We start from the raw sequence: 12939 nt of genomic DNA, 5'->3' as shown, positions 1-12939 counted from the left end.
CATCCGCAACTCTCTGAATTGGAGAAGTACACAGATTTACAAAAGTTGGTGCGTAGAAATGTCTCTCTTTCTCCAATAAATGGCTGACACTTTATCCTGAGATTATGTAATGGAGGAAATAGATTGGCAGCTTCTGCCAATCTCACTCGGTGTCTTGTAACTTAGTGACATCAGCTCTCTTCCTTCCGAATTCCAGTAAGCATTGGCCAACCTCCCTCTAAATCTTCTCATGACCTAAATCCAGTTACTTCCCCTGATTACTCTGCTCTTCAAGTGTTCAACTAATTGTCTCACCCCCAATGTTCACTTCCGTCCCATTCCCAGTTGTAGAATTCAGTGACTCTTAAGGATAAAAACAACAATCCTGATATTGCATTTTAATTCTTAACTTCCAAAGATCTGGACAGTTTCAAGCAGGGTGATACTGTGTCTGATATTTCATCCAGTGAGACAGAATGATCATGTTTTACATGGCTGAACATAAGTGTTTTGAAAACATTACAAATGTGCTGAGTTTTAGATTGTTGTCAGTAAACAAAATAACATCCTCAGTGTACTTACGTGACAGCGCATTGTGCAAAGGACAAGTACTCCACCAACACATCCAGCCCTTTGTTCTCTTCATTTAAAAACTCCTGTACCCAACTATGAGAAAGGAAAAAGTTAACAGTTAATCAAATTTAATGCATGATGCAACACCTTAATGCAAGGGCTCCCAACCTGTGGTCCAGCGACCCTTTGGTTAATGGTAAGGGTCTACGGCAAATAAAAAGGTTGGGAACCCCTGCCTTAATAGAAAGATTCCCGAAACACCATGGGAAGAGCAAGAGTTGAGCAAATATTGACACATCCAGATTTGGAATCCTAAACTTTCAATGCTCCCATGGTTCAAGTATGCCAGACAGCCACACTCAGAAGACAGCTGAGATCAAGCTTCAGAAATCTAATACCTCCAGCACACAGCAGCATACTTGACTCTGATCACTGACCACCCATTTACACTAAATCTATCTGAATGCTATTTTATTCTACCTGCATTCTAATTAATTACCCCAGGTCCATAATTATACACCCTCAGGGCAAGTTGCAGTCATCAACTAAACTAGTAATCAGCATGTCTTTGGAATGTAGGAGGAAACCAGAGCACCTGAGGGAAACCCACACAGTCACAGGGAGAACGTACACATGGTGGACTGGTTCAGAAAGTTAAGGCATACGATATCTAAGGTGAGCTTAGTGATGTTTCTGGAAGGTTGCTGTTCTGATTGGAAGTCTACGACCAATGGTGTAGGGCAGAGGTCGGTGCTGGGATCTCTGCTGTTTGTAATATACATTAACAACATAGATGTAAATGTAGGAGGAATAGTTAGTAGTTTGTAATAACACAACAAATGGTGGTGCTATATAGTGAGGATGGTTGACCAAAGCTAGGCTACAACAGGATATAGATCAGATAGAAAGTTGGGCTGAGTGTTGCCAGATGGAAGCTAATCTTGACAAGGGCAAGGTGAGGCACTTTGGGAACTCAAACAGTGATAGGATATATCTGAAGGCAGAATATAGGGTTACTAGAAGGATTCTTAGCAGTGTAGAGGAACAGAAAGACCTTTGGATCCATGTACATAGATCCCCTCACAGTTGTCTCGCAAGTTTTCTATGTTCTAAGTTGATACGGTTGGTAAGAAGGCGTATAGTGTGTTGGCCTTCATTGCTGTAGTTAGGGGACTAAGTTCAAGGGCCGCAGGGTAATGTTGCAGCTCTATAAATCCTGGTTAGATTACACTTGGATGTTGTGTTCAGTTCTGGTCATCCCATCGTAGGAAGGATGTAGAAGCTTTAGAGAGGATGCGGAGCAGATTTACTAGAATGCTGCCTGGATTAAAGAGCACGTCTTAGATTAGGTTGAGTAAGCTAGGTCTTTTCTCTCTGGAGTGGAGGAGGATGAGAGGTGACTTGATAAAGATGTGAGGCAGCAGGGTAAATTGCTACACCACCACACTGCCATCCGCATAGCCCATGGAGCTAAGCCATTCTTAAAATGCAAGCTCTGACAGTGAACGTCAGCAGAAATATGGGCTGTGGAATCAGTCATAGCTTGTCACCAGCCCATATCCTCCTGCACATGCAGCTGGGGTAGAACTAGATGCCAGCTGCCTCATTTCCATTGAGAGTGGGGGAGATTCAAACAAGAGGACATGAGTTGAGAGTTAAAGGGCAAAAGTTTAGGGGTAACATGAGGGGGAACTTCTTTACTCAGAGAGTGGTAGCTGTGTGGAACGAGCTTCCAGCAGAAGTGGTTGAGGCAGGTTCGATATTGTCATTTAAAGTAAAATTGGATAGCTATATGGACAGGAAAGGAATGGACGGTTATGGGCTGAGTGCAGGTCGGTGGGACTAGGTGAGAGTAAGAGTTCGGCATGGACTAGAAGGGCCGAGATGGCCTGTTTCCATGCTGTAATTGTTATATGGTTATTGTTTAGGCATCCTCCCTACACACTTGGCCTAACTGAGGAAGGAACTGTGATCTCCCAGCTACAAGCAACGGCTGATGAAGTATCATAAACCTGAAATGTTAGCTTGTTTCTCCCTCCAAAGATGCTGCCTGACCTGCCCATTGCCTCCTTTGTTATAATGAGGAATGGCCATTGCAAACTGGCTCTTGTTTGCAGGAAATGGCTAGTTTCCATCCCAGTTCCCTCACACACGCTCCCCACCTCCCAGATGTTGCCAAAGCCAACAATGAAAGATTGCATTTAATGTTGACTGGCTTTTCTGTGCAAAGGGCCAAAAGTTGTGATGCTAACCGGCTATGATGGAGGTGTATAAAGGTGCTCAGTGGCTTTCCATCTTGTCTGCTGGTACCTGGATGTAATCTTTTGTGAATCACAAGTACAGACAAACACACACCAGAGCATAGTACAATTCTGCTTTAAAAATGTCTGGGAGCATTACTCACCCAATGTGATTAGTCCTCAATGAAATTTCAAGCTCTCGTAGGACTTGGGTTGACTCCTGCACTCGTCTCTTGAACTACAGCAGAGAACATGAGAGAGAAAATGAGAAGCAACTTTAGAGCAGAAAGTCACTCTATCATCACACAGGGACCGAAACATTCCAAAAGCCTTTTGTATTAATATCTTTGAATCATAATTTGCCTAATACCCTCTCTATACTGATTCGAAGAGGCAGACACAGAATGAGAGGGAATATCGGCACCCTTGCAAGATTATGTTCTTACAGTATGTTACACACTTCATCTTTCAGTTGCCTCATCCCTTCAGGTGAATGAGGTGCATAAACTGTCTCAGTGGAAAGACTGTACTGCTGGAACACTGATCACATTCCACACATGGATGGAGTAACAGGTCGTCCCAGACCATGGGTCAAGGAGAAACCTGTGACTTGAGAGTGTCAGATCTCTGCTGCAGTTCTGCTGTGGGTGTATGTTAGTCATGCTTTAGGATCTGAAGACCTCACATGGACAAAGCAGATTCCTTTAGCTATCCCATATCCAGATTTAAGTCCAAAGGCTTAGGCACTCTGAAAACCTTTGTGCAACTTCTGAGGTTGCAAGAACTCTGGCCAGTCATACACATGCTTTCAGAAAAACTACTGTATGGACAAATTCCCACCAAGAATTATGACTTCAGGCATCATCTGCACCAATTGGTTGAAACCTTTGCTTAAGTAAAATCATCCTAGATCTCTGGGATCTTACCTTTCTGACTCCACCCTGGTCCAGGAAACTCCTTAGTTTCTGGATGTAAGCATGAGGAGGATTCTTTGCCTGGAAGCGTTCCTGCAAAAAAATGAAACAATCAGCAAAACATTTAGCTCAAGGACCCTGCTGCTTCGCCATTCCTCTAGAAATTGGGCAATCAAGATGAATTTTAATTAAAGTGCTGGTTCAAATAATAAAGACAATGTAGATTTCATATGTGCTCTATACTAAGGTAAGAACCTATATCTGCTGCCACGCCAACAAACTCAAATCCGACCTCTGCCTTCAGGCAAGGTCTCAATTACACTGCCTAATTCTCTTCCTCTTTATCCACAACTGAAATGGTGAAAGACTATCAGATGCCTTCACTAACTTTAATTAACCTCAATCAATTGCTCATAATTAATTCCTGTAACATTTGCAAAGAAGCAAGCTGGTACTGAGGCTTGAATTACTTATTCAGGGAATTGTGATCTTACCATTACCATGCCTCCCAGCTGGAATCAGATAACCTCCTCTCAGATACCATGAACATGAGTGGGAAATCGCCCTGTTTCCTACTGTCATGGTTCATGGGCACCCATTCTGTTAGGTGTTCCTGCAACAGCTGGGAAGCACGACTCTAGCTTAGGAACAGAGCCAACCATCTTCCATCACTTAAAAAGATGGCTCCCCTGGAATAGTAACAAATTGCATCATGAAAATATCGATATGGTTGAGAGTAGCCATGCAATCCATTCCAGCAGTTTCCTGACATCGAAGCCACCACCAGCTCTGTGATCAAATGCAATGACTTCAGCCTTCTCCTGAATAGGCTTCAGGCCTTGTTGCAGAAAGAAAATCCAGTTGACATCAAGGCTTTATTCTGAAACTTAATGTTCAAATAGGTTTCTGGTCCATAACACACAGTGGGAAAACTTGCTTAGATTGCTTATTGTGGGAAATGAAAATACTTTGAGGACCAGAGATTGCAAATTTGACACTAAGAATGAACAGATCTGGTGAAGTAGACCAAAGCAACCTTGGTACTTTGCCATTACGTCAGTGGGGAGGAGCATGGCTTGCAAATACCAAACGTGATACAAAGTGAGCAGGCCAGGGTATGGAAAAATGGGACTGATATTTGTCAATTTGATACACAAAGGGAGCCAATCAGCAGTGTGCAGTAGAGAGCAGTGTCTACTATTTCACACCACATTCTGCTAATCTATGATCCCACTCCAACTGCAAAGTGAGAAAATCAAGAAATGTAGGCTAACTCCTTTCATACCAAGGTAAGTGGATACATACCTCATAAACATGGCATGTGTCTTGGTCGGACATTGCCTGGAAAGACCGCATTGTCTCAGGTTCACAATTCACCCTAGGACCCACAACTGTAGCCTACCATAACAGTAGCTCAAGTTCCTAGTACTACTCCAGAGAATGGTGACGTCATGTGCAGACCTGGTATGGAAATCAGGGCAACGAGGGTAGCTGACACCAGAAGTACCCAATCAAATCTCTGGAGTGATGTAAATGACCTGGAAGTGGTTGTTCTTGGTGGTGGGAGGTAGTTAGGTAAAGAAATCATTATTTCAATTGTACAAAAATTGTGGTGTCCATTCATGGAAAAGAATTTTGTGTAAGTCATGTCAAAGCTTGTGTTGCACTGGGTCTAGTCACAAGTGCAGAGCAGATTCACCAGGATGTTGCTGACTGGAAATCTTCACTATTGGGGAAAGACTGGATAAACGGGGTTTGTTTTCTCTGCAGTGAAAGAGGCACAGGAGTGACCAGACAGAGGTATAAAACTTTATAGAAGACATAGATGAGAGTAGTTAGTAAGAATCTTTTTTCCATAAATGTATCAAAAACAAGAGGGCAGAGATTTAAGGTGAGAGAAAGGAGTTTTAAAGGGTACGCCATGGGAAAATTTGTCCTTTACACAGTGAGTGATTAATATCTGGAACTTGCAGGCAGTGGAAGACACAATCACAACACTTAAGAGATATTTGGACAGATAATTAAATACATTGCAGGACATGAACCCAATATGGGCAAAAGGGGTTAGTGTCGATGGGCAAAACAGTCAGCATTGACTTGTTAGATCTAAGGACCCACTTACACTCAGTGGCCATTTTACTAGGTATACCTGCTAATTGGTGAAAATATCTAATCCGTCAATAGTGTGGCAGCAACTCAATGCATAAAGGCATGCAGACATGGTCAAGAGGTTTAGTTGTTGCTCAGACCAAGCATCAGAACGGGCAAGAAATGTAACCTAAGTGATTTTGACTGTGGAATGATTGGTGGTGCCAGATGGGGCGGTTTGAGTATCTCAGAAACGGATCTCCTGGGATGTCAACATACAACAGTCTCTAGAGTTTACAGAAAATGGTACAAAAAACAACAAACGTCCAGTGAGTAGCAGTTGTGTGGGCAATTGTGCTCACAAAGGTCCGATCTCACGTGCCACAGAATCCTAGCGTTGGGTCCCTGCCACAGAGCAGGGCTCTAACTTGTTTCTTCCAGCATTGGAGAGTTCTTAATCCTGTATTTATTTAAACAACATGAACAGCAGTTTCAGAGGTGGTGGGAACTAACAGACAGAGAACATGGTCAAGGTAACAAATATGGTCATCGCGATCTCTACTGGTTCATTCCATTTTAGTCAAAGTTCAAAGTAAATTTATTATCTAAGTACATATATGCACCCTGAGATTCATTTTCTTGTGGGCATACTCAACAAATCCATAGAATAATAACCATAATAGAATCAATGAAAGACCACACCGACTTGGGCATTCAACCAGTATGCAAAAGACAACAAACTGTGCAAACACAACAGAAAGAAATAATAATAATAATAAGTAAATAAGGAATAAATATTCAGAACATGAGATGAACAGTTCAATGATGCGGCAAGTGAAGTTGACTGAAGTTATCCCCTTTGGTTCAAGAGCCTGATGGTTGATAGGTAATAATTGCCCCTGAACCTGGTGGTGTGATTTCTGAGGTTCCTGTACCTTCTTCTGGATGGCAGCAGCAGGAAGAGAGCATCACTTGGGTGTTGGGGGTCCCTGATGATGCATGTTCTTTTCCAATGAGAGTGTTTACTATAGATGTGTTCAAATGGTGGGGGAGGGCTTTACCAGTGATTGACTGGGTCACATCCAGTACATTTTGTAGGTTCTTTGTTCAAGGGCATTGGTGTTGCCATACCAGGCTGTGATGCAAGTGAGTATTATCATGGTTGGTCCCTGTGATGTGCTGAGCTGTGTCCACAACACTCTGCAGTTTCTTGTGAGAATGTGTGGTTGCCATACCAAGCCATTATGCATTCAGATAGAATGATTTCTATGGTACATCAATAAAAATTGAAAAGAATTGATGGGGATATGCCAAATTTCTTTAGCCTCTTGATAAAGTAGGCACGTTGACCATGACATCTATCTGTATGGGCCAGGACAGGCTATTGTTGATGCTCACTTCCAGGAACTTGAGTCTCTCAACCTCAACACGGCTGATGTAGACAGGAGAATGTACACCACCCTCCTTTCTAAAGTCAAAACCAGCCCTTTTGTTTTGCTGACATTGAGGGAACGATTGTTGTCATGACACCATGTCACTGAGTTATGTTTCACTGTCCTGTATTCCGACTCATTGTTATTTGAGATATGGCCCATTGCAATGGTATCAACTGTAAACTCATAAATAGAGTTAGAGCAGAATCTGGCAACGCAGTCATGAGTGAACAGGGAGTAGAGTAGGGGGCTGAGGATGCAATCTCCAGGAATACCAGTGTTTGGAATAATTGTGCAGAAGGTGTTGCTGCCTATCCCTACTGATTGTGGTCTGTTGGCCAGGAAATCAAAGATCCAGTTGCGGGGGGGGTGGGGGTTGTTGACTCATAGGGTTCGGAGATTGGTGATGAGTTTGCCTAGAACTATAGTATTAAAGGCAGAAATGTAATCAATCAATAATAGTTTAACATCGGTGTCTTTACTATCTGGATGCTCCAGAGAAGAGTGTAGGGCCAGGGAGATGGCATCCACCACAGACCTGTTTCTGTGGTGGGTCAATTTCATTGGTTCAAGGCTGTCTGGAAGGCTGGAGTTCACCTGTGCCATGAACAGCCTCTTGAAGGACTTCATGATGGTGGATGTTAGAACTACCCAGCATTAGTTAAGGCACGTTATCTTGTTTTTGTTAGGTTCTGGGATGGCCCTGGTTCTCTTAAAACAGGTGGGAACCACAAACTAAAGTAGGGGGAGGATAAAAATGTCTGCAAATAACCCCACCAGCTGGTCTGTGCAGGATCTAAGAATACAGCCCGGAAGACCATCCAGGCCAGATGCTTTCTGCAGATTCACTCTCCAGAAGATTGACTTTACACCCACAATGGAGACTTTGGGAGGCTGCTGTTGGTTGGTCGGGGGGGGGGGGTGGATTGTGATATACGCACTCCTTTCTTTTTAAGACCTGAATAAAACATGTACAAAGTTCATTGGTTCATTGGGGAGATAATGTGCTGTTGTCAATGATGCTGCCTAACTTTCATTTGTAACCTGCTATAGCATGCAGGCCTTGCCACAACTGATGGAAATACAGTAATGCTGCCTATCCTTACTCATTGTTGTCTGTTGGTCAGGATCCAATTGCAGAGGGAGGTATTAATTCCCAGGGCCTGGAGTTTGGTGAATAGTTTGCTTGGAATAATGCAATTGAAGGCAGAACTATAGTCACTCAACAATTGTTTGATGTAGGTGGCTTTACTGTCTGGAAGCTCCAGAGATGAGTGTAGGGCCAGAGACCTTACACCTGTTCCAGTGGTAGGCAATTTGCAGTGGGTTAAGGCGGAATGGAAAGCTGGAGTTGATGCATGCCAGTATATTCTACATCAGTTGCTTGATCCAGTGACTCCACGGTAGGCAGAAGGACAGCTTTTCCTGTAACTGAAGTATGATCCAGAGAAAAGATTTTGCATGGCTCCTTAAAAATTCTGTTGATTGGAAAAAAACAAAGAATACAAGGTCCACCATAATCAGATAAATGTCAGAAGCTTGAAGTACATTTATAACAGGAGTATGAGAGCTTCCAATAACACTAGCAGAAAGTAAGAAGTGATTGGCAAGATGTGGATCCCAATGCCTGTTATGTCTGTGCTGCTTGAATGGAAATTCATGGCAAGTTCAACACAGCAACAGTTACTGGGATCCCAGATAAGAAAGCCCTTCATTTGCTTTCTTCTCATGGTGTGTGCATAAATATTATTCCGAAGTCCTTCGGGAGTGCAATATCTGAGTTGCATGACAGATTTGATTTATAGACATGTCCCCATACTGAATTACTGTGTGCCTGGTTTCCTCCTTTCTCCCTGAGATATGGATGTATCAGGCTACCAAGAACATTGCCTGCACTGGTTGCATCCAGATAACCTATTAACTATTCATATTCAAGCTTCACAAAATCCCTGCCTTTTAGTCACTTAATGTGCATGTTTGTGCAGAAAAACTCAGATTTAAGCAATTAATTCAATGCAAATCTATGAGAGTGGTGTTTGGTGTTTTCCAACAGTGGCTGCTAACTACAGATGGGTTTGTGCACCAGCCTTTATTAATGTGCACATAGATTCCTCCTCGGTTAGATTTCCTTGACAACATTGAGTTCCTGTCTGTGTGGAACAGAGTCATCCATTGAATTGAAACGACGACTCGGGCATGTTGCTGTTTAGCCACATTTCAGTGAAACTCAGAATGCAGCAGTTTCTCATCTTTTTCTGTGGATTTATTCTCATTCTCATTCTCAGTGAGTCCATTTTATTATCTAGCGAGCAGACATTGGTCAGGAAAAGTGATGGCATTGCCAGTCTCATCAGGTTGACTCTCAGTCTAGCTAGTGTCTTGGCTCTTTTGCTGCCATTTCTGCTTCATCTCACACTGTCTGCATCTGCCACTCTCTCAGCTGAGCCACCTAGGCCAGGTCGCTGTCACCAGGTCTGGTATCCATAGAATCCCTAGTCTACTGAGCACCACTGTTATCCCTGCTGCTGGTGGATTAAATGTAATTTTGTCAAAAAGTTCAGTGGCACTGTCATTATGGAGCTTTGGTTGACTATCAAATTCACCAATGACACAACAGTGGTGGGGCTCATCACCAACAACGTGGAGACAGCCTACAAAGAGGACGTGGAAGAGTTCGAGGCCTGGTGCCGGGCAAATAACCTCTTCCTCAATGTCAGCAAGACAAAGGAGATGATTATCAACTTCAGGAGAACTCGTACCACTTCCACCCCTCTTTATGTTGGGAGCACAGCAGTGGAAACTGCGAGCAGTTTCAAACTCCAGTGAGTGCACATCCTGCACAACCCCTCATGGTCCCAGAACATATTTTACACAATCAGAAAGCTCACCAACACCTCTACTTTCTGAGGAGGCTGAAGAGAGCTGGACTTGACACATCTATACTCACATAATCACACAGATATGCTGTAGAGAGCATCCTAACATGCTCCATCACTGCTTGGTATGGAAACTGCACTGCAGTGGACAGGAAAGCTCTACAACGGGTAGTCAAAACTTCCCAACGCATCACTGGCACCAGCCCATCAGCCATCAAGGACATATACATAGAAAGGTGCTGGAAAGGGCCAGTAACGTCATGAAGGATCCCACCCCTCCTGCTCGTGGTCTGTTTGTCCCACTCCCATGAGGGCGGAGGTGACATAGCAACCACGACAGGACCACCAGACTCAAAAACAGTTACATTCCCCAAGCAGTAAAGCTGATCAACACCTCCACCCACCACCCCTACTCTATCATTTCCGGTCAGAGTCACTTTATGGACAGGCACTCCTGTGCCTAGCATCACCTTATGGACATACATTGATTCTATGTGTACAAGATATCGTATGTTTTTATATTTATCATGACTGTGTTTCTTTTATTGATTTTTTTGTGCTGCATCTGAGCTGGAGTAACAACTATTTCATCCTCCTTTACACTTGTTTACTGGAAATAACCTTAAACAATCTTGAATCTTGAACAGAAGCTTGCCAATCCTCCACAGCAGGAGACTCCAATCCAGGCACTGTGAGAGTTCAGAAGCTTCAAAATGGGAGAAAATTAAAGTTCCTTGTAGATATTGAAACTTGGAAGTAAGATTGGGAAAGGTGAGAAAGGTAATCAAAAACAAAACCATGGAGTTGTTCAGGGGAAGAAGAGGGCAACACATGCCAAGCCCTTCAAGTGAAACAGGGTAGCACTACACCCAGAACTGAACTGGGCTGGCCCAAAGCACAAATAAAAGCTTCTGACTGGGCTAGTCTTCTTGACAAATGCCCATGAGATAAAGTCATCATCTGACCATGGCAAGGAGTAGGTACTCTTTTTTTTTGTTTTGGAACAGTAATCTGCCCTTCTCACTTCTCAAATCACTCACTCTTTGTTGAGTTATTCTTCAATCCCAGATGTGCATGTCACAGGAACAGCAAACCTTGTTACCACAAGGAAGGGCAATAGACATTCTAACTCCTACAAGTGCCCGGTGATTTACTGGACCCTTTTGGCTCCACTTAAACTTCATGGTTTTTCTCCAGATATTTCAAACTCAGTTGAAATGAGACCTGCAACCCTCTGGATTACTCAATACTTGCAAAAAACGTTACACTGAAATTCATAGCGATCTCACCAACATGACCAGAATTTGTATGCATTTTGACATTGAAGTGAGATGGGTTGCTTTGGCCAAGTATCTTCACTCTAGGTTCCTTCCCATTTCTAGCACTCAGTACAAAGGTCAAACACAGCAGCAGTCAGAACTGCTACTCATATCAGCTGAGGACATTTTATTTCCACCCCCTCCCCAGGTTTAAGGATACAATGACAAACTAATTAACTGCCTTTCAACAGTGCTTGATTAAACTGTATACACAAGAAATTCTGCAAATGCTGGAAATCCAAAGCAGCAACACACACAGAATCCTGGAGGATTTTGTGCAGAGACCTGAATAAGGATCTCAGACCGAAACATCGACTGTTAGGTCACTTCCATGGATGCTGCCTGACTTGCTTGGATAAACTTGCCTGGTTATGCTACACTACAACCCCTTAGTGAATTAGTCATTAGCAATTACAGTTGATTACAGTAATTTTGCACAAGACAGTTAATATATTTCACTTTCTTAAGTAAAATAAAATTGACAGATTTCAGAAGTATCATTTAAAGACTACCATCCTGCAGCAAGGGAACTAGCTAAATTGCCAATAGTAAACTTCAAAGCCTGTGCTCCAGGAGAGAACGGATCAAACCCTCGAAGCCATTAATCACACGTAAATATGAAGAATCTTCTCTTTCCTGGTGTTTGCTAGTTTCTAATACCTTGTTGGACCAATTTAAGGTGAAAGTTTGATGCTCAACCCTTCAGTGACTGCTGACCCTAAAACTGTCTGGTGAGAGGCAAGAGCATTCGCACTAACTCACTATCCTGATGGCACCAATGCATACTGGCTAAAGGTGACTACTTTATTTCAAAAACATACTTCATTCAGCTCCTCAATGTCAAATGACGACAGGGTCCTAAACTGCTGTGGCTGCACTCCGCTTCGACATGTCCCTCCGCACTTAAGGTCTAAGAGACTTGGCAGCTGTACATATTCAGCCAGGGAAGCAGTGTACACAGCCAGCTGTTAATGTTCACCCCACATCTGCATGCTCCCACTTTTAAGTAGATGTTGGACACAAATCATGAACAACACATTTGAGCTGGCTTTTAAAACAGCCCCTGCCAAGTGACCTCTCTGAAGCCCAACATTTCCCCCTCCTTTTTATCACTACGTTCTCACCTCCCCCCCCCACCCACCAAGAGTTACCCCTTGTGACATCACCACAACATTAAGGCTTTACAGACAGCATGACTTTCTTCCCCTCACTCTAGCCTAGATTTGAAAACAAGTCCCAGGAGAGACCTTTATAACATTGCTTGGATTCGTCCCTCATAATTACATCGGTGTCACCATCCTTGACATTTGGGCAGCCTACTGAGCACACACTGGAGATAACATAAAGACAGCAAATAATTGGCATTAGGGCTAATCTCCAAGGAAGCAGCTAGTTGTGAAAATCATCTGCCTTTCTCCTCAGGTTAACATGTCTCCCCCAGCTGGGCTTTCAGTCGATGTCAGTGAAAATGGCAGGAGGTAGATGCCAGTGATTTACCAAATCCTTTACAAAGTAAA

At 43.2% G+C, this 12939-nt stretch overlaps 1 protein-coding gene across 2 annotated transcripts in view; it reads right to left on the bottom strand.

Annotated features, from left to right (window-relative positions):
* Nucleotides 1–12939, bottom strand: part of LOC140191789 (formin-like protein 1) — a 223123-nt gene that overhangs the window by 97821 nt on the left and 112363 nt on the right. For both annotated transcript variants that reach the window (XM_072249548.1, XM_072249549.1), the window contains exons 3-5: nt 3719–3799; nt 2957–3030; nt 562–645 (exon numbers count right to left, since the gene is read on the bottom strand). In XM_072249548.1, the coding sequence (XP_072105649.1) occupies nt 562–645; nt 2957–3030; nt 3719–3799 (239 nt within the window). The remainder of the gene's footprint in view (nt 1–561; nt 646–2956; nt 3031–3718; nt 3800–12939) is intronic.

This window comes from Mobula birostris, chromosome X (genome assembly GCF_030028105.1).
Source record: "Mobula birostris isolate sMobBir1 chromosome X, sMobBir1.hap1, whole genome shotgun sequence".
NCBI classification, from domain to species: Eukaryota; Metazoa; Chordata; class Chondrichthyes; order Myliobatiformes; family Myliobatidae; genus Mobula; species Mobula birostris.
This window is presented reverse-complemented; position numbering and strand designations above follow the sequence as displayed.